We start from the raw sequence: 22,722 nt of genomic DNA, 5'->3' as shown, positions 1-22,722 counted from the left end.
CACCCTTCTGGAGGAGATAGACGTCGTCTGCTCCTACGTGCCGAGGCGCGTTGGATACTGCGCCTTGACGCACAGGGGCCGTTAGGGTTAAATGATAAATTAGATTTTTCCCCTTTTTTATAAATTTCTGTTTATTCAGGGCAGATCTAGGTCTATTAGTATTGATGTACTTACCTAACTTGCTTTTTGCTTCCTTATGTGGCTTTCCGGTCCGTTCACTTTTGAATATAACACGGGGTGAGAGTTCACCTGGAATCATGTGACTCACCAGCTGCACCTTTATAATTCGCACAGCGCGATGACGTTAACGAGGCCGGATGAAGCGCATTCCTATGCGTGAAACCGCCGGCAGTCGCCTCTGAGCGCTCCACAACCCATGTCCTCCGTGTTCGAGTCGTGACCCGAGATGGGAGCAGGATTACCTGGATAGAAGCGGTGAGTGCAGGACACCTTTTTTCTTTATTTACTACAATTTACAGACTAATTGGAACCACTGCGCCAATCAGCGGCGCAGTGGCCCTTTAAATCGCAAAGACCCGGCGCGCGCGCGCCCTAAGGAGCGGGGCCGCGCGCGCCGGGACAGGACCGACGGAGAGCGAGTCAGGTACGGGAGCCGGGGTGCGCATCGCGAGCGGGCGCTACCCGCATCGCGAATCGCATCCCGGCTGGAGGCAGTATCGCAGCGCCCCGGGTCAGTGGATCTGACCGGAGCGCTGCAGTGAGGAGAGTGTAGCGAGCGCTCCGGGGAGGAGCGGGGACCCGGAGCGCTCGGCGTAACATCAGTGGTCTGGTATGTGGTAAACAGGTCAGTCTCAGAATAGGCCACTGAGTCAGCAGTATCTTCAGTTCGCTCATCTGGGGCAGCCAGACGGGGCTTCTGTTTTAGTGGACTTACCTGAGGCGAGTCTTGCCAGCTGTTCCATTCCTCGCGCTGCAGCACTCCGTCTATGCCGCTCCGCTATCTCCTACCAGGATAGAAGTGGTCTCATTGGGCTGTATCTGCTGTGTAGGTGAGCTCCAGTGTGACGGTATGTCAAAGGAGAGGGTCTGTTGTACCCGGGTGGAAGGCAGGTTCTGGTAAGGGCTCACTCTGATAGCGATCCTCCTCCATTGAGTGCTTAGACTTGTTGCGGCCCGTAAGAGTCGGGTGAGTGCGCGGCACCATCTTGGGAGGACTTGCGGGCCGAGTCCCCATAGCGAAATAATTATGTTAACTGCTGAGAACCACCATTTTTTAAGTTTCTTTTTCTATCGGAGGTTGCCATGATAGTTGAGACAGCTCGGGCTGGTAGATGTCTAGGTGCTGTTTTCCCGGCTTTGAAGCAGGAGCGGCCATTCAGAACGGCAACCAAACCACGCCCCCATCCTCACTTCATGTAATAGGAAACAGTTACACTTGGGTAAGGTTTCCAAAAAAAAAAAAAAAATGGCTGGGTAACTGCTACATTATGCGCATTAAAATTATATAAGATAGTTCTCCCGGAGGAGAACATATGATTTTATTAGCCAAATAATTTCTAACACTTTTTGGTTGGGCACTGTTTAAATATTCTACATTCTATTGTTACGCCGAGCGCTCCGGGTCCCCGCTCCTCCCCGGAGCGCTCGCTACACTCTCTCCGCTGCAGCGCTCCGGTCAGATCCACTGACCCGGGGCGCTGCGATTCTGCTTCCAGCCGGGATGCGATTCGCGATGCGGGTAGCGCCCGCTCGCGATGCGCACCCCGGCTCCCGTACCTGACTCGCTCTCCCTCGGTCCTGTCCCGGCGCGCGCGGCCCCGCTCCCTAGGGCGCGCGCGCGCCGGGTCTTTGCGATTTAAAGGGCCACTGCGCCGCTGATTGGCGCAGTGATTCCAATTAGTGTCTTCACCTGTGCACTTCCCTATATCACCTCACTTCCCCTGCACTTCCCTGCCGGATCTTGTTGCCATTGTGCCAGTGAAAGCGTTCCTTGTATGTTCCTAGCCTGTGTTCCAGACCTCCTGCCGTTGCCCCTGACTACGATCCTTGCTGCCTGCCCCGACCTTCTGCTACGTCCGACCTTGCTTCTGTCTACTCCCTTGTACCGCGCCTATCTTCAGCAGCCAGAGAGGTTGAGCCGTTGCTAGTGGATACGACCTGGTCACTACCGCCGCAGCAAGACCATCCCGCTTTGCGGCGGGCTCTGGTGAAAACCAGTAGTGACTTAGAACCGATCCACTTGCACGGTCCACGCCAATCCCTCTCTGGCACAGAGGATCCACTACCCGCCAGCCGGCATCGTGACAGTAGATCCGGCCATGGATCCCGCTGAAGTTCCTCTGCCAGTTGTCGCTGACCTCACCACGGTGGTCGCCCAGCAGTCACAACAGATAGCGCAACAAGGCCAACAGCTGTCTCAACTGACCGTTATGCTACAACAGTTACTACCACAGCTTCAGCAGTCATCTCCTCCGCCAGCTCCTGCACCTCCTCCGCAGCGAGTGGCCGCTCCTGGGCTACGCCTATCCTTGCCGGATAAATTTGATGGGGACTCTAAGTTTTGCCGTGGCTTTCTTTCCCAATGTTCCCTGCATCTGGAGATGATGTCGGACCTGTTTCCCACTGAAAGGTCTAAGGTGGCTTTCGTAGTCAGCCTTCTGTCCGGAAAAGCCCTGTCATGGGCCACACCGCTCTGGGACCGCAATGACCCCGTCACTGCCTCTGTACACTCCTTCTTCTCGGAAATCCGAAGTGTCTTTGAGGAACCTGCCCGAGCCTCTTCTGCTGAGACTGCCCTGTTGAACCTGGTCCAGGGTAATTCTTCCGTTGGCGAGTATGCCGTACAATTCCGTACTCTTGCTTCAGAATTGTCCTGGAATAATGAGGCCCTCTGCGCGACCTTTAAAAAAGGCCTATCCAGCAACATTAAAGATGTTCTGGCCGCACGAGAAATTCCTGCTAATCTACATGAACTTATTCACCTAGCCACTCGCATTGACATGCGTTTTTCCGAAAGGCGTCAGGAGCTCCGCCAAGATATGGACTCTGTTCGCACGAGGCGTTTCTTCTCCTCGGCTCCTCTCTCCTCTGGTCCCCTGCAATCTGTTCCTGTGCCTCCCGCCGTGGAGGCTATGCAGGTCGACCGGTCTCGCCTGACACCTCAAGAGAGGACACGACGCCGCATGGAGAACCTCTGCCTGTACTGTGCTAGTACCGAACACTTCCTGAGGGATTGTCCTATCCGTCCTCCCCGCCTGGAAAGACGTACGCTGACTCCGCACAAAGGTGATACAGTCCTTGATGTCTACTCTGCTTCTCCACGTCTTACTGTGCCTGTGCGGATGTCTGCCTCTGCCTTCTCCTTCTCTACCGTGGCCTTCTTGGACTCTGGATCTGCAGGAAATTTTATTTTGGCCTCTCTCGTCAACAGGTTCAACATCCCAGTGACCAGTCTCGCCAGACCCCTTTACATCAATTGTGTAAACAATGAAAGATTGGACTGTACCATACGCTTCCGCACGGAGCCCCTTCTAATGAGCATCGGATCTCATCACGAGAGGATTGAACTTTTGGTCCTCCCCAATTGCACCTCGGAAATTCTCCTTGGACTTCCCTGGCTTCAACTTCATTCCCCAACCCTGGATTGGTCCACTGGGGAGATCAAGAGTTGGGGGCCCTCTTGTTCCAAGGACTGTCTAAGACCGGTTCCCAGTAACCCTTGCCGTGACTCTGTGGTTCCCTCAGTAACCGGTCTCCCTAAGGCCTATATGGACTTCGCGGATGTTTTCTGCAAAAAACAAGCTGAGACTCTACCTCCTCACAGGCCTTATGATTGCCCTATCGACCTCCTCCCGGGTACTACTCCACCCCGGGGCAGAATTTATCCTCTCTCTGCCCCAGAGACTCTTGCCATGTCTGAGTATGTCCAGGAAAATTTAAAAAAGGGCTTTATCCGTAAATCCTCCTCTCCTGCCGGAGCTGGATTTTTCTTTGTGTCCAAAAAAGATGGCTCCCTACGTCCTTGCATTGACTACCGCGGTCTTAATAAAATCACGGTTAAGAACCGCTACCCCCTACCCCTCATCTCTGAACTCTTTGATCGCCTCCAAGGTGCCCACATCTTTACTAAATTGGACTTAAGAGGCGCCTATAACCTCATCCGCATCAGAGAGGGGGATGAGTGGAAAACGGCGTTTTCGTGACAATCAACTCTATGCCAAAATTGAGAAATGTCTGTTTGAATGCCAATCTCTTCCTTTTCTAGGATATTTGGTCTCTGGCCAGGGACTACAAATGGATCCAGACAAACTCTCTGCCGTCTTAGATTGGCCACGCCCCTCCGGACTCCGTGCTATCCAACGCTTTTTGGGGTTCGCCAATTATTACAGGCAATTTATTCCACATTTTTCTACCGTTGTGGCTCCTATCGTGGCTTTAACCAAAAAAAATGCCGATCCCAAGTCGTGGCCTCCTCAAGCGGAAGACGCCTTTAAACGACTCAAGTCTGCCTTTTCTTCGGCTCCCGTGCTCTCCAGACCTGACCCTTCCAAACCCTTCCTATTGGAGGTTGATGCCTCCTCAGTGGGAGCTGGAGCTGTTCTTTTACAAAAAAATTCTTCCGGGCATGCTGTCACTTGTGGTTTTTTTTCTAGGACCTTCTCTCTGGCGGAGAGGAACTACTCCATCGGGGATCGAGAGCTTCTAGCCATTAAATTAGCACTTGAGGAATGGAGGCATCTGCTGGAGGGATCAAGATTTCCAGTTATTATTTACACCGACCACAAGAACCTCTCCTACCTCCAGTCTGCCCAACGGCTGAATCCTCGCCAGGCCCGGTGGTCTCTGTTCTTTGCCCGATTTAATTTTGAGATTCACTTTCGTCCTGCCGATAAGAACATTAGGGCCGATGCTCTCTCTCGTTCCTCGGATGCCTCAGAAGTTGAACTCTCTCCGCAACACATCATTCCACCTGACTGCCTGATCTCCACTTCTCCAGCCTCCATCAGGCAAACTCCTCCAGGAAAGACCTTTGTTTCTCCACGCCAACGCCTCGGAATCCTCAAATGGGGTCACTCCTCCCATCTCGCAGGTCATGTGGGCATCAAGAAATCTGTGCAACTCATCTCCCGCTTCTATTGGTGGCCGACTCTGGAGACGGATGTTGTGGACTTTGTGCGAGCCTGCACTATCTGTGCCCGGGATAAGACTCCTCGCCAGAAGCCCGCTGGTTTTCTTCATCCCCTGCCTGTCCCCGAACAGCCTTGGTCTCTGATTGGTATGGATTTTATTACTGATTTACCCCCTTCCCGTGGCAACACTGTTATTTGGGTGGTCGTTGATCGATTCTCCAAAATGGCACATTTCATCCCTCTTCCTGGTCTTCCTTCAGCGCCTCAGTTGGTTAAACAATTTTTTGTACACATTTTTCGTCTTCACGGATTGCCTACGCAGATCGTCTCGGATAGAGGCGTCCAATTCGTGTCTAAATTCTGGAGGGCTCTCTGTAAACAACTCAAGATTAAATTAAATTTTTCTTCTGCATATCATCCCCAGTCCAATGGACAAGTAGAAAGAATTAACCAAGTCTTGGGTGATTATTTGCGACATTTTGTTTCCTCCCGCCAGGATGACTGGGCAGATCTCCTTCCATGGGCCGAATTCTCGTATAACTTCAGAGTCTCTGAATCTTCCTCCAAATCCCCATTTTTCGTGGTGTACGGCCGTCACCCTCTTCCCCCCCTCCCTACCCCCTTGCCCTCTGGTCTGCCCGCTGTGGATGAAATTTCTCGTGACCTTTCCATTATATGGAGAGAGACCCAAAATTCTCTCCTACAGGCTTCATCACGCATGAAGAGGTTCGCGGATAAGAAAAGAAGAGCTCCTCCCGTTTTTTCCCCTGGAGACAAGGTATGGCTCTCCGCTAAATATGTCCGCTTCCGTGTCCCTAGCTACAAGTTGGGACCACGCTATCTTGGTCCTTTCAAAATTTTGTGTCAAATTAATCCTGTCTCTTACAAACTTCTTCTTCCTCCTTCTCTTCGTATCCCTAATGCCTTTCACGTCTCTCTTCTTAAACCACTCATCCTCAACCGTTTTTCTCCCAAATCTGTTCCTCCCACTCCTGTTTCCGGCTCCTCGGACATCTTCTCTGTCAAAGAGATCTTAGCCTCTAAAAAGGTCAGAGGGAAAACTTTTTTTCTAGTGGACTGGGAGGGTTGTGGTCCTGAAGAGAGATCCTGGGAACCTGAGGACAACATCCTAGATAAAAGTCTGCTCCTCAGGTTCTCAGGCCCTAAAAAGAGGGGGAGACCCAAGGGGGGGGGTACTGTTACGCCGAGCGCTCCGGGTCCCCGCTCCTCCCCGGAGCGCTCGCTACACTCTCTCCGCTGCAGCGCTCCGGTCAGATCCACTGACCCGGGGCGCTGCGATTCTGCTTCCAGCCGGGATGCGATTCGCGATGCGGGTAGCGCCCGCTCGCGATGCGCACCCCGGCTCCCGTACCTGACTCGCTCTCCCTCGGTCCTGTCCCGGCGCGCGCGGCCCCGCTCCCTAGGGCGCGCGCGCGCCGGGTCTTTGCGATTTAAAGGGCCACTGCGTCGCTGATTGGCGCAGTGATTCCAATTAGTGTCTTCACCTGTGCACTTCCCTATATCACCTCACTTCCCCTGCACTTCCCTGCCGGATCTTGTTGCCATTGTGCCAGTGAAAGCGTTCCTTGTATGTTCCTAGCCTGTGTTCCAGACCTCCTGCCGTTGCCCCTGACTACGATCCTTGCTGCCTGCCCCGACCTTCTGCTACGTCCGACCTTGCTTCTGTCTACTCCCTTGTACCGCGCCTATCTTCAGCAGCCAGAGAGGTTGAGCCGTTGCTAGTGGATACGACCTGGTCACTACCGCCGCAGCAAGACCATCCCGCTTTGCGGCGGGCTCTGGTGAAAACCAGTAGTGACTTAGAACCGATCCACTAGCACGGTCCACGCCAATCCCTCTCTGGCACAGAGGATCCACTACCCGCCAGCCGGCATCGTGACATCTATTGTAGCTATTTTCTCTGTCATTTTATTTTTGGTGTGGATTTTCACCTTTATGTGGGTGTTTGCGAGCCAAGATGCGCCAAAATGAAAAAATTGAAAATAATTAATTCCTTACCATTGCATGATTTCAACTGAAATCCTGACTAACACCGTCACTTAAGAAAAAATGTTCTACACAATTTGGCGCAAATGATTGTCACAAAAAACGATGGAGCTAAAAATTTGAGACAAAACACAGCCCCCCCAAAAAAAGGAGTGTACAAGATTTCATAAATACCCCTCTATTTGTTTAGACTGATGTTTCATATGCAAGTCTAAGGGTCTATTTACACGGCAGAATTTCTGCACATCCACACCAATTCTGCTTCCGCTTTCATTTGCGGGGTTTCTGGCTTGTGCGGAACCCGAATGCGGAAGTTCTGAAGTATGAATGGGAGTGCAGAATCCCATAGAGGTCTATTGGGCTTTAATTTGAGGCGGAATCCGCATGCAGAAATTCTGTTATGTAAATAGACCCTAAAACAGAAGTCTGGTGGAGTAAAAAGCAGCATTTTTCATGAGGTGCATGACTCTTAATTTGGCAAACCTTTGGCTATCCAAGCACCACAAACTAAAATCTATGCCAGCTTCTACGTATCTTACCTTTTTTTCCACAGGTAAATGACATACAAAGAATTTCCATAGATGCAGCGTTGAAGGATATAGCAGAGACCTTATTGATAAAGTTACCTGAAGATGGACCAACCAGAATAGAAAATATACTTGCCAGTAATGAGGTAATGTGCACAGATAAATCTGCCAGTGTAAAGAATAGCTACTACATCACGTACTACTCACATCCATGTAAATATCATGCATGTGCTACACATTTACAGGCCACCGAGGGAAGTTCCAATCCTTTCTAAGGGTACGTTAACACGTACAGTATCCTGCGCAAATTTGATGCGCATGATTTTCTGCTGCAGATCTCAATGTAAACTAAATGACTAAATGAGGAACTGTATGACCATAAACCTTAATGTGATCCTTGGGATAGGGCTAGCTGATAACTAAAATGCAACTGTAATAATGATATTAAATGGGCACTCTCATTAAAATAAAATTTTGATATGTTATTCTTTATTAAAAAATAAAAATCTTTCTAATATATTTCTTTTACAAAATATTTAGTTTTAACAGTGTTTTTTAACTTTGAAATGCTGGCCACTAGGGGTCTCCCTACTGGTCCAGCATGCGTTCCCCCCCCTCGAGCGAGTTTGGACTGCTGCTGGCCGGGCAGAAGTCCAAACACAGGATGTGACGTCAGGCCAAAGCTCTCACTCTGTCTGTATATGAAACAAGGCGCTCCATGGTGCAGGACAACCACAAGGTATGGGCAAAACGAGGGAGGAGATAAGAAGCTTATCGAATGGTTGGCGATATTAACTTCCTGTTTGTGGCACATTAGTATATGTGAGGGGGGAAACTTTTCAAGATGGGTGGTGACCATTGTGGCCATTTTGAAGTCTGCCATTTTGAATCCAACTTTAGTTTTTTCAATAGGAAGAGGGTCATGTGACACATCAAACTTATTGGGAATTTAACAAGAAAAACAATGATGTGCTTGTTTTTAATGTAACTTTATTCTTTCATGAGTTATTTATACGTTTCTGACTACTTTTAAAATGTGTTCAATGTTCTGCCCATTGTGTTGGATTGTCAATGCAACCCTCTTATCTATATACTACTATATACTACTATATATACCGCAGGAGAGATGCTAGCAGAGGTTTCCAGTATCCGGAGTTTCAGGTGATGCACATCTTGTATCTTCACAGCATAGACAATTGCCTTCAGATGACCCCAAATATAAAAGTCTAAGGGGTCAGATCGGGAGACCTTGGGGGCCATTCAACTGGCCCACGATGACCAATCCGCTTTCCAGGAAACTGTTCATCTAGGAATGCTCGGACCTGACACCCATAATGTAGTGGTCACCATCTTGCTAGAAAAACTCAGGGAACGTGCAGCTTCAGTGCATAAAGAGGGAAACGCATCATCATGTAGCAATTTCACATATCCAGTGGCCAATTTTTGTGTTCCAACAGTCTTGGAGGGATCTATCCAATGTGGGTTAGTTTCAGACCAATAGCGGTGGTTTTGTTTGTTAACTTCACCATTCACATAAAAGTTTCCTCATCACTGAACAAAATCTTCTGCGTAAACTGAGGGTCTTGTTCCAATTTTTGTTTTGCCCCTGCAGCACCTGAAACTACAGATACTGGAAGCCTGTGCTAGCATTTCTCCTGCGGTGTATATAGTAGTATATAGCAGTGTATACGGATACTGGAAGCCTGTGCTAGCATTTCTCCTGCGGTGTATATAGTAGTATATAGCAGTGTATACGGATACTGGAAGCCTGTGCTAGCATTTCTTCTGCGGTGTATATAGTAGTATATAGCAGTGTATATAGATACTGGAAGCCTGTGCTAGCATTTCTCCTGCAGTGTTGCTATCAGTGTGTGAAGAGTGGGAGAAGAGGGTTGCATTGACAATCCAACACAATGGGCAGCACATCGAACACATTTTATAAGTGGTCAGAAACTTGTAAATAACTTATGAAAGAATAAAGCTACGTTAAAACCACATCATTGTTTTTCTTGTGAAATTCCCAATAAGTTTGATGTGTGACATGACCCTCTTCCTATTGAAAAACAAAAGTTGGATTAAAAATAGCTGACTTCAAAATGGCCGCCATGGTCACCACTCATCTTGAAAAGTTCCCCCCCTCACATATACTAATGTGCCACAAACAGGAAGTTATTATCACCAACCATTCCCATTTTATTAAGGTGTATCCATATAAATGGCCCACCCTGTGGAACAGCAAGCGACTTCAATGTGGAACAGGAATCAATGGCGCTGTGCAGGACTTCAATCACCGCAGACACCAGGTAACGTATAAAATATTTAATAGAGCACCATGCAACGCGTTTTACTGCGCAAGTGCAGCTTCTTCATGCCTGAGGGAGCTGCGCTTGCGCAGTGAAACACGTTGCATGGTTCGCTAGTAAATATTTTATACGTTACCTTGTGTCTCCCATGATTGAAGTCCTGCACAGCGCTGCACAGCGTTTGTTTTTGTTCCACATTGAAGTTGCTTGCTGTTCTGTATATGAAACAGGCAGAGAGCGAGCGCAGTGCCCGGGTGCACGCCTATTTTGCATAACCCCACCACCTCCATTGCCTCCTCCGATGTTCTTCCTCTCTGTATGGCACATACAGTACTGAACAGAGAGAAGGAGACTCAGCAGCTGCCAGCCGTGCTGTGTGCTGACTCCTTAATGCGCGCTCCCGATAAGTTTTAGATCGCGTGGGTCCGAGCGCTGGGCCCCCGCGATCTCCTGTACGGGGCCCCGGCTCTCCTCTGGAGTGGCAATGTCACGACCCCTGACTGAGTGGAGAAAGTATATATTCAATGGATGAAATTCAAGTTTAGAGAGTAAGACAACAACCATTCATTGTAATATGCAGATGGATTGTATCTGACTATTCATGATCATCTTGTTTAGATTTACACAAAAAAGATGGCAAAATATCTGAACCACAGGAGTGAACAGGTAGAGCAAGCCGTGGAAGAGATTGTTCATATATTTAAAACTGTGCGTGAACCAAATCGTGCAACAAGTATGAAGACAAGAAAAAAGAAAGGTACAAAAAAAGTGTACAAGTGAAAATAAAAATACTTTAGATGATAAATTTAGTAGTTTTAGCATTTTAGTACCCTTCTCAAAGCATTTAGTGACTACATAAACAGAGGATGGTGACTACAGAAATAAAGTGCAGCTCTGGAGTATACTCTAGTATCTTTTTGAAAATAATAATACATGTATTACAATTTTTTTTCCTTATTCATTTAAATGAACAGAATCAATTGCAGTTATATATTTATGTAATGAGTAGGAGAGGCATTTCAGCCCTAATCTGAACCCAACCCACTGTCTCTACTTACTTGGGTGATTCACCCTAACTGGTAGCCCCCAACTAGGTGGCGGTCCCTACACTGACTAAGTGCACAGGGCTATTACAGAAAGGTGTAATCAAACGGACCAGGTCAGAGCCGAGTCTATGTGAGAAGAATATTCAGAAACAATTCAGGGGTCATAACCAGAGGACAACATCAGGACTAAATTAGAATACAAAACAAGATCAGAAATCTCTCTTGGTCAGAACAGGCGGTCTCGTCTGTTCCAAGTTAGAGTTTAAAGGCAGGGGTCAGGGAAAACAGGTAAAGGGCAGAATCCAGGTAAAAAGCTGTACCGGCTAAGCAATACAAGTGATGGCACACAACTGTAATCACAGGGCACTGTGGCCAGCAGCCGCCCGTTTAAATATGGTGTCGTGAGACAGCATGAAACTGGCAGCGGGCCTAAATGGCCTGGTATCTACACTGTCTGATAAGCTAAATGGGGCTGTTGGCCATAACAATAAGGCAAAGCCATCAGTGCTGCAGAACAGAGAGGATCGGGACAGGTGCTGGAGCACAGTAAAGTGGGACCTAACAGTTTATCTGTATGACAGTGTATAATGCTGTTAGAGATGCCGTGCAATGTATTATGCTTTTACCTCTGGGCCAGACCTGTCGGTCTTCACGGGGACCCATTCTCTGCAACCACTTAGATGTTGCAATCGCTATGGATCATAACATCTAAGGAATGTTCCTCTAATCCCAGCTGTAATAGGACATCTAAGCACCCACCCCTACTTGCCATGAGAAGCCAGTGCAGTGCTTAAAGGGGTACTCTGGCCTTCACGCCCCCTCCCATAGACTTGCATTGCGGGGGGCGGGGCATGACATCATGATACTCCAACCCCGTAGTCATGACCTGGCAAACTCAGAGGCTGCAGCGCTGTGTGCTGCTCCCAGAGGTGGGTGCTGCATGCGAGATAGCGGGGGTCCCCAGAGGCGGGCCCCCCCCCGATCAGACATCTTATCCCCTATTCTTTGGATAGGGGATAAGATGTCTTAGGGCCGGAGTACCCATTTAAACTAAGACTGCCAATAAAAAAAAGAGCCCTTAGTGACTGCTATATATGAATATATTGGTGGTCCATAATGAGTTAAAAGTGATGTTCCCTATGGCTTCACTTCCTGTTATCATTTTTTTTTGCAACATTTGCAACTGTAAAAGGACTGAAAATGTGGTAGATTAAAGAATAAAAAGAACATAAATACCAAACTTAGCTGGTGCCCTAAAGTCTGATTTACTGATATATATGTTTTTATGTTTCTGGTTAAAATTCTGTTTAAAACATATGAAAATGTATTTGTAATATGATTTATGTGCTGAGATGTGATTGGCGTTGCAGGCTTAAAGCATTACTGTCATTAGTAAGAAAATGTTAAAAATGCTTGAATGGGCACTGTCAGATACAAAAACTTTTGAGGTTGTAAATCATGCAAAACCAATATGTTTTGCAATTGCTTTCATTACAACATTTTCAGTATTTCATACGGAAAAAGCCAGTCAAACAACTGACCCCCCCCCCCCCTGCCTGCTTGGACACATACTAATCCTGCTGTGTCCATGCGTCATCACCTATATCATGGACAGACTTCCCTGATTGACAGCTATGAGCGCAGGGCTCAGAGCTGGGGGAAAAATCCTCCCACTGTCATCTTGTGTCCCGCTACTGTCAGTGAGGACAAGCTGGGAGTTGTAGTTTTGCTAATGCTAGGGGAGATGTGAGCAGACAGCATACTGAGGGAGGGGGCGGAGACCTGCACAGTGAGGCCACGCCCCCTCCCTTTTAGAGGAATTCAGACTAGAGAGCTAAATTAAAAGTGTAATAAAAAAATAACAATTCACTGACAAATGGGGACCTGTAGATCCCCTATAGCTGTGTTACGCCGAGCGCTCCGGGTCCCCGCTCCTCCCCGGAGCGCTCGCCTCTCTCTCGCTACCGCAGCGCTCCGGGCAGCTCCACTGACCCGGTGCGCTGCGATACCATCTCCAGCCGGGATGCGATTCGCGATGCGGGTAGCGCCCGCTCGCGATGCGCATCCCGGCTCCCGTACCTGACTCGCTCTCCGTCTGTCCTGTCCCGGCGCGCGCGGCCCCGCTCCCTAGGGCGCGCGCGCGCCGGGTCTCTGCGATTTAAAGGGCCACTGCGCCGCTGATTGGCGCAGTGGTTCCAATTAGTGTGTTCACCTGTGCACTCCCTATTTATACCTCACTTCCCCTTCACTCCCTCGCCGGATCTTGTTGCCATTGTGCCAGTGAAAGCGTTTCCTTGTGTGTTCCTAGCCTGTGTTCCAGACCTCCTGCCGTTGCCCCCGACTACGATCCTTGCTGCCTGCCCTGACCTTCTGCTACGTCCGACCTTGCTTCTGTCTACTCCCTTGTACCGCGCCTATCTTCAGCAGTCAGAGAGGTTGAGCCGTTGCTAGTGGATACGACCTGGTCACTACCGCCGCAGCAAGACCATCCCGCTTTGCGGCGGGCTCTGGTGAAAACCAGTAGTGACTTAGAACCGATCCACTAGCACGGTCCACGCCAATCCCTCTCTGGCACAGAGGATCCACTACCTGCCAGCCGGCATCGTGACAGTAGATCCGGCCATGGATCCCGTTGAAGTTCCTCTGCCAGTTGTCGCCGACCTCACCACGGTGGTCGCCCAGCAGTCACAACAGATAGCGCAACAAGGCCAACAGCTGTCTCAACTGACCGTGATGCTACAGCAGCTACTACCACAGCTTCAGCAATCATCTCCTCCGCCAGCTCCTGCACCTCCTCCGCAGCGAGTGGCCGCTTCTGGTCTACGACTATCCTTGCCGGATAAATTTGATGGGGACTCTAAATTCTGCCGTGGCTTTCTTTCCCAATGTTCCCTGCACTTGGAGATGATGTCGGACCAGTTCCCTACTGAAAGGTCTAAGGTGGCTTTCGTAGTCAGCCTTCTGTCTGGAAAAGCTCTGTCATGGGCCACACCGCTCTGGGACCGCAATGACCCCGTCACTGCCTCTATACACTCCTTCTTCTCGGAAATTCGAAGTGTCTTTGAGGAACCTGCCCGAGCCTCTTCTGCTGAGACTGCCCTGTTGAACCTGGTCCAGGGTAATTCTTCCGTTGGCGAGTACGCCGTACAATTCCGTACTCTGGCTTCAGAATTATCCTGGAATAATGAGGCCCTCTGCGCGACCTTTAAAAAAGGCCTATCCAGCAACATTAAAGATGTTCTGGCCGCACGAGAAATCCCTGCTAACCTACATGAACTCATCCATCTTGCCACTCGCATTGACATGCGTTATTCCGAAAGGCGTCAGGAGCTCCGCCAGGATATGGACTTTGTTCGCACAAGGCGTTTTTTCTCCCCGGCTCCTCTCTCCTCTGGTCCCCTGCAATCCGTTCCTGTGCCTCCCGCCGTGGAGGCTATGCAGGTCGACCGGTCTCGCCTGACACCTCAAGAGAGGACACGACGCCGCATGGAGAATCTCTGCCTGTACTGTGCCAGTACCGAACACTTCCTGAAGGATTGTCCTATCCGTCCTCCCCGCCTGGAAAGACGTACGCTGACTCCGCACAAAGGTGAGACAGTCCTTGATGTCTACTCTGCTTCTCCACGTCTTACTGTGCCTGTGCGGATATCTGCCTCTGCCTTCTCCTTCTCTACTATGGCCTTCTTGGATTCCGGATCTGCAGGAAATTTTATTTTGGCCTCTCTCGTCAACAGGTTCAACATCCCAGTGACCAGTCTCGCCAGACCCCTCTACATCAATTGTGTAAACAATGAAAGATTGGACTGTACCATACGTTTCCGCACGGAGCCCCTTCTAATGTGCATCGGACCTCATCACGAGAAGATTGAATTTTTGGTCCTCCCCAATTGCACTTCCGAAATCCTCCTTGGACTACCCTGGCTTCAACTCCATTCCCCAACCCTGGATTGGTCCACTGGGGAGATCAAGAGTTGGGGGCCCTCTTGTTTCAAGGACTGCCTAAAACCGGTTCCCAGTACCCCTTGCCGTGACTCTGTGGTTCCCCCTGTAACCGGTCTCCCTAAGGCCTATATGGACTTTGCGGATGTTTTTTGCAAAAAACAAGCTGAGACTCTACCTCCTCACAGGCCTTATGATTGTCCTATTGACCTCCTCCCGGGCACTACTCCACCCCGGGGCAGAATCTATCCTCTGTCCGCCCCAGAGACTCTTGCTATGTCGGAGTACATCCAGGAAAATTTAAAAAAAGGCTTTATCCGTAAATCCTCCTCTCCTGCCGGAGCCGGATTTTTCTTTGTGTCCAAAAAAGATGGCTCTCTACGTCCTTGCATTGACTACCGCGGTCTTAATAAAATCACGGTAAAGAACCGCTACCCCCTACCTCTTATCTCTGAACTCTTTGATCGCCTCCAAGGTGCCCACATCTTTACCAAACTGGACTTAAGAGGTGCTTATAATCTCATCCGCATCAGAGAGGGGGATGAATGGAAAACGGCATTTAACACTAGAGATGGACACTTTGAGTATCTGGTCATGCCCTTTGGCCTGTGCAACGCCCCTACCGTCTTCCAAGACTTTGTTAATGAAATTTTTCGTGATCTCTTATACTCCTGTGTTGTTGTATATCTGGACGATATCCTGATTTTTTCTGCCAATCTAGAAGAACACCGCCAGCATGTCCGTATGGTTCTTCAGAGACTTCGTGACAATCAACTTTATGCCAAGATAGAGAAATGTCTGTTTGAATGCCAATCTCTTCCTTTCCTAGGATACTTGGTCTCTGGCCAGGGACTACAAATGGATCCAGACAAACTCTCTGCCGTCTTAGATTGGCCACGCCCCTCCGGACTCCGTGCTATCCAACGTTTTTTGGGGTTCGCCAATTATTACAGGCAATTTATTCCACATTTTTCTACCGTTGTGGCCCCTATCGTGGCTTTAACCAAAAAAAATGTCAATCCCAAGTCTTGGCCTCCTCAAGCGGAAGACGCCTTTAAACGGCTCAAGTCTGCCTTTTCTTCGGCTCCCGTGCTCTCCAGACCTGACCCATCTAAACCCTTCCTATTGGAGGTTGATGCCTCCTCTGTAGGAGCTGGAGCGGTCCTTCTACAAAAAAATTCTTCCGGGCATGCTGTTACTTGTGGTTTTTTTTCTAGGACCTTCTCTCCGGCGGAGAGGAACTACTCCATCGGGGATCGAGAGCTTCTAGCCATTAAATTAGCACTTGAGGAATGGAGGCATCTGCTGGAGGGATCAAGATTTCCAGTTATTATTTACACCGATCACAAGAATCTCTCCTATCTCCAGTCTGCCCAACGGCTGAATCCTCGCCAGGCCAGGTGGTCTCTGTTCTTTGCCCGATTTAATTTTGAAATTCACTTTCGGCCTGCCGATAAGAACATTAGGGCCGATGCTCTCTCTCGTTCCTCGGATGCCTCGGAAGTTGAACTCTCTCCGCAACACATCATTCCTCCTGACTGCCTGATTTCCACTTCTCCAGCCTCCATCAGGCAAACTCCTCCAGGAAAGACCTTCGTCTCTCCACGCCAACGCCTCGGAATCCTCAAATGGGGTCACTCCTCCCATCTCGCAGGTCATGCAGGCATCAAGAAATCCGTGCAACTCATCTCTCGCTTCTATTGGTGGCCGACTCTGGAGACGGATGTCGTGGACTTTGTGCGAGCCTGCACTGTCTGTGCCCGGGATAAGACTCCTCGCCAGAAGCCCGCTGGTTTTCTTCATCCTCTGCCTGTCCCCGAACAGCCTTGGTCTCTGATTGGTATGGATTTTATTACAGACCTACCCCCATCCCGTGGCAACACTGTTGTTTGGGTGGTCGTTGATCGATTCTCCAAGATGGCACATTTCATCCCTCTTCCTGGTCTTCCTTCAGCGCCTCAGTTGGCTAAACAATTTTTTGTACACATTTTTCGTCTTCACGGGTTGCCCACACAGATAGTCTCGGATAGAGGCGTCCAATTCGTGTCAAAATTCTGGAGGGCTCTCTGTAAACAACTCAAGATTAAATTAAACTTTTCTTCTGCATATCATCCTCAATCCAATGGACAAGTAGAAAGAATTAACCAGGTCTTGGGTGATTATTTACGACATTTTGTTTCCTCCCGCCAGGATGATTGGGCAGATCTTCTACCATGGGCCGAATTCTCGTATAACTTTAGAGTCTCTGAATCTTCCTCCAAATCCCCATTTTTCGTGGTGTACGGCCGTCACCCTCTTCCCCCCCTCCCTACTCCCTTGCCCTCTGGTTTGCCCGCTGTAGATGAAGTGACTCGTGATCTTTCCACCATATGGAAAGAGACCCAAGATTCTCTTTTACAGGCTTCATCTCGCATGAAAAAGTTTGCCGATAAGAAAAGAAGAGCTCCCCCCATTTTTGCTCCAGGAGACAAGGTATGGCTCTCCGCTAAATATGTCCGCTTTCGTGTCCCCAGTTACAAACTGGGTCCACGCTATCTTGGTCCTTTCAAAGTCTTGTGCCAAATTAATCCTGTCTCTTACAAACTTCTTCCTCCTTCTCTCCGTATTCCTAATGCCTTTCATGTCTCTCTTCTTAAACCACTCATCATCAACCGTTTCTCTCCCAAATTAGTTTCTCCCACTCCTGTCTCCGGTTCTTCTGACGTCTTCTCAGTGAAAGAGATACTGGCCTCCAAGACGGTCAGAGGAAAAAGGTTCTTTTTGGTGGATTGGGAGGGCTGTGGACCTGAAGAGAGATCCTGGGAACCTGAGGACAACATCCTAGACAAAAGTCTGCTCCTCAGGTTCTCAGGCTCTAAGAAGAGGGGGAGACCCAAGGGGGGGGTACTGTTACGCCGAGCGCTCCGGGTCCCCGCTCCTCCCCGGAGCGCTCGCCTCTCTCTCGCTACCTCAGCGCTCCGGGCAGCTCCACTGACCCGGTGCGCTGCGATACCGTCTCCAGCCGGGATGCGATTTGCGATGCGGGTAGCGCCCGCTCGCGATGCGCATCCCGGCTCCCGTACCTGACTCGCTCTCCGTCTGTCCTGTCCCGGCGCGCGCGGCCCCGCTCCCTAGGGCGCGCGCGCGCCGGGTCTCTGCGATTTAAAGGGCCACTGCGCCGCTGATTGGCGCAGTGGTTCCAATTAGTGTGTTCACCTGTGCACTCCCTATTTATACCTCACTTCCCCTTCACTCCCTCGCCGGATCTTGTTGCCATTGTGCCAGTGAAAGCGTTTCCTTGTGTGTTCCTAGCCTGTGTTCCAGACCTCCTGCCGTTGCCCCCGACTACGATCCTTGCTGCCTGCCCTGACCTTCTGCTACGTCCGACCTTGCTTCTGTCTACTCCCTTGTACCGCGCCTATCTTCAGCAGTCAGAGAGGTTGAGCCGTTGCTAGTGGATACGACCTGGTCACTACCGCCGCAGCAAGACCATCCCGCTTTGCGGCGGGCTCTGGTGAAAACCAGTAGTGACTTAGAACCGATCCACTAGCACGGTCCACGCCAATCCCTCTCTGGCACAGAGGATCCACTACCTGCCAGCCGGCATCGTGACAAGCTGTCATAGACCAAAAAATACCAAGAGAAAAAACTGCTAAAATTAACAAATCTTTATTATTATCCAAAACTCTATTTACAAAAATCGGTTACAAAACTTACAAATCACTAGATATCCGGAGTAAAGGGACTCCTCTAAGGTGTTCTTAAATAGGAAATGATATCCCTAACTCAAAATGGGACAATCTCCCTTAACCATCAACAAGGACAATACCTTGCATCAATTCCTAAACCCGATGCGTTTCCCCGTGTCAAAGATAGCCTTACGGTTCATCAGGGGTTATCTATATGTACTCATGAGAGTAGGTTAAGAACTAGATAATACTCAATCCATTCTGTATAGTTTGCAAAACAACAAAGCAGCAACGCAACAATACATTGCAAGCGATACACATTAAGCATAGAGGTTATTCTTGTGAATTTTTTTTCCCCATAGAAGGTTAATGGCAACTCTATGATGTCTAGAAGTCCAATAGATGACCTTTAGAAAGACTGATGATTCCTTATGGCCAAATGATGAGATAATGTCACATCATCACATTTCTTAGAGCAAATTGCAATGAATACATATTTCTATCTTGTCATAAGTGGCCTCCATATGTGCCATACACAAATTTAGTCTGTAGTCTGAGCCCTCGGATATCACTCAGACCAGCCCAGATACCAGCAAGATGCAGTCCACTCAGATATTCAGTTTCTATTTCTATACTGGATCTTCTCAAGAATATTTAAACCAATCTCCATGCAAGATAGATATATTTGAATAATACTGTATTTCTATAACCGTGTATGTATACAGCCCCTCAACTATAGATGTAGCTTAGAACGGAACCTCTCAAATACTCCAGACATTGATACGTCCGGTGATACAACAAACCAGTTCCATTCTACCGTTAGGCAGCTTTTCACACTTACATCCCCTCGTGAGCATGTACGATGACCACTCCAGTCCTGATTCTTGATTGTGGCCACAATCAGGAATCTGGACATGAGGGCTCAGGCTACAGACTAATTTTGTATATGGCACATATGGAGCTGATAGTGGCCACTTATGACAATAGAGAAATATGTATTCATTGCAATTTGCTCTAAGAAATGTGATGATGTGACATTATCTCATCATTTGGCCATAAGGAATCATCAGTCTTTCTAAAGGTCATCTATTGGACTTCTAGACATCATAGAGTTGCCATTAACCTTCTATGGGGAAAAATAGAATAACCTCCATGCTTAATGTGTATCGCTTGCAATGTATTGTCGCTTTTCTGCTTTGTTGTTTTGCAAACTATACAGAATGGAATGAGTATTATCTAGTTCTTAACCTACTCTCATGAGTACATAAAGATAACCCCTGATGAACCGTAAGGCTATCTTTGACACGGGAAACACGTTGGGTTTAGGAATTGATGCAAGATATTGTCCTTGTTGATGGTTAAAGGGGTATTCCAGGAAACAACTTTTTTTTATATATCAACTGGCTCCAGAAAGTTAAAGAGATTTGTTAATTACTTCTATTAAAAAAACTTAATTCTTTCAGTACTTATGAGCTTCTGAATTTAAGGTTGTTCTTTTCTGTCTAAGTGCTCTCTGATGACACCTGTCTTGGGAACCACCCAGTTTAGAAGAGGTTTGCTATGGGGATTTGCTTCTAAACTGGGCGGTTCCCGAGACACATGTCATCAGAGAGCACTTAGACATAAAAGAACAACATTAACTTCAGAAGCTCATAAGTACTGAAAGGATTAAGATTTTTTAATAGAAGTAATTTACAAATCTGTTTAACTTTCTGGAGCCAGTTGATATATAAAAAAAAGTTTTTACCTGGATAACCCCTTAAACCCCTTAAGGACAAGGCCATTTTACACCTTAGGACCAGAGCGTTTTTTGAACATCTGACCACTGTCACTTTAAACATTAATAACTCTGGAATGCTTTTAGTTATCATTCTGATTCCGAGATTGTTTTTTCGTGACATATTCTACTTTAACATGGTGGAAAATTTTATTGGTAACTTGCATCCTTTCTTGGTGAAAAATCCCAAAATTTGATGAAAAAAATAGAAAATTTTGCATGTTTCTAACTTTGAAGCTCTCTGCTTGTAAGGAAAATGGATATTCCAAATACATTTTTTTAAATTCACATATACAATATGTCCACTTTATGTTTGCATCATAAAATTGACAAGTTTTTACTTTTGGAAGACATCAGAGGGCTTCAGCAATTTTCCAATTTTTCACAACATTTTCAAACTCACTATTTTTCAGGGACCAGTTCAGGTTTGAAGTGGATTTGAAGGGTCTTCATATTAGAAATACCCCATAAAAGACCCCATTATAAAAACTGCACCCCCCAAAGTATTCAAAATGACATTCAGTCAGCGTTTTAACCCTTTAGGTGTTTCACAGGAATAGAAGCAAAGTGAAGGAGAAAATTCACAAGCTTTATTTTTTACACTTGCATGTTCTTGTAGACCCAATTTTAGAATTTTTACAAGGGGTAAAAGGAGAAAATGTATACTTGTATTTTTAGCCCAATTTCTCTCGACTAAGCACATACCTCATATGTCTATGTTAAGTGTTCGGCGGGTGCAGTAGAGGGTTCAGAAGCGAAGGAGCGACAAGGGGATTTTGGAGAGTACGTTTTTCTGAAATGGTTTTTGGGGGGCATGTTGCATTTAGGAAGCCCCTATGGTGCCAGAACAGAAAAATCCCCCACATGGCATACCATTTTGGAAACTAGACCCCTTGAGGAACCTTTAATACCCCACAGGGGTTTCACAACTTTTGCATATGTAAAAAAAAAAAAAAAAAAAATTCACAAAAATGTGTGTTTCCCCCCAAATTTCACATTTTTGCAAGGGTTAATAGCAGAAAATACCCCCCAAAATTTGCAAACCCATTTCTTCTGAGTATGGAAATACCCCATGTGTGGACGTCAAGTGCCCTGCAGTCGAACTACAATGCTCAGAAGAGGAGGAGCGCCATTGAGCTTTTGAAGAGTGAATTTGTTTGGAATGGTAGTCAGGGGCCATGTGCGTTTACAAAGCCTCCCGTGGTGCCAGAACAGTGGACCCCCCACATGTGACCCCATTTTGGAAACTACACCCCTCACAAAATTTAATAAGGGGTGCAGTGAGTATTTACACCCCACTGGCATTTGACAGATCTTTGGAACAGTGTGCTGAGCAAATGAAAAATTAAATTTTTCATTTTCACGGACCACTGTTCCAAAAATCTGTCAGACACCTGTGGGGTGTAAATGCTCACTGTACCCCTTATTAAATTAAGTGAGGGGTGTAGTTTCCAAAATGGGGTCACATGTTGGGAGGCCCATTTTTCTGGCACTATGGGGGCTTTGTAAACACACGTGGCCTTCAATTTCGGACACATTTTCTCTTCAAAATCCCAATGTCGCTCCTTCTGTTTTGAGCATTGTAGTTCGCCCGCCGAGCACTTTACATCCACATTTGGGGCATTTTCTTACTCAGAAGAAATGGGGTTACAAATTTTGGGGGGCTTTTTTCCTATTTTCCCTTGTGAAAATGAAAAATTTAGGGTAACACCAGCATTTTAGTGAAAAAAAATAATTTTTTTCATTATCCCATCCAACTTTAACAAAAATTTGTCAAACACCTGTTGTTACATTCCGTGAGGGGTGTAGTTTCCAAAATGGGGTCACATGTCGGTATTTATTTTTTTGCCTTTATGTCAGAACCGCCACCCCTGTGCAAATCACCAATTTAGGCTTCAAATATACATAGTGCGCTCTCACTCCTGAGCCTTGTTGTGCGTCCACAGAGCATTTTACGGCCACATATGGGGTATTTCCGTACTCAGTAGAAATTGCGTTACAAATTTTGGGGGTCTTTTTTTCCTTTTACCTCTTGTGAAAATAAAAAGTAAAGGGCAACACCAGCATGTTAGTGTAAAAAAAATTTTTTTTACACTAACAGGCTGTTGTAGACCCCAACTTTTCCTTTTCATAAGGGGTAAAAGGAGAAAAAGCCCCCCAAAATTTGTAGTGTAATTTCTCCCGAGTACGGAGATACCCCATATGTGGCCCTAAACTGTTTCCTTGAAATAAGAAAGGGCTCTGAAGTGCGCATTTGAGGACTAAATTAGGAATTGCATAGGGGTGGACATAGGGGTATTCTACGCCAGTGATTCCCAAACAGGGTGCCTCCAGCTGTTGCTAAACTCCCAGCATGCCTGGACAG

The 22,722-nt window shown here is 47.6% G+C and overlaps 1 protein-coding gene across 10 annotated transcripts in view; it reads left to right on the top strand.

Moving 5' to 3' along the window:
* DNAH8 (dynein axonemal heavy chain 8) overlaps positions 1–22,722 on the top strand; it is a 582,992-nt gene that overhangs the window by 157,805 nt on the left and 402,465 nt on the right. For all 10 annotated transcript variants that reach the window (XM_056568656.1, XM_056568659.1, XM_056568657.1 and 7 more), the window contains 2 exons: positions 7,651–7,770; positions 10,546–10,684. In XM_056568656.1, coding sequence (XP_056424631.1) covers positions 7,651–7,770; positions 10,546–10,684 — 259 coding nt within the window. The remainder of the gene's footprint in view (positions 1–7,650; positions 7,771–10,545; positions 10,685–22,722) is intronic.

Source organism: Hyla sarda, chromosome 3, assembly GCF_029499605.1.
Source record: "Hyla sarda isolate aHylSar1 chromosome 3, aHylSar1.hap1, whole genome shotgun sequence".
NCBI lineage: Eukaryota > Metazoa > Chordata > Amphibia > Anura > Hylidae > Hyla > Hyla sarda.
The sequence above is the reverse complement of the archived record's forward strand: the minus strand, read 5'-3'. Positions and strand labels throughout refer to the sequence as shown.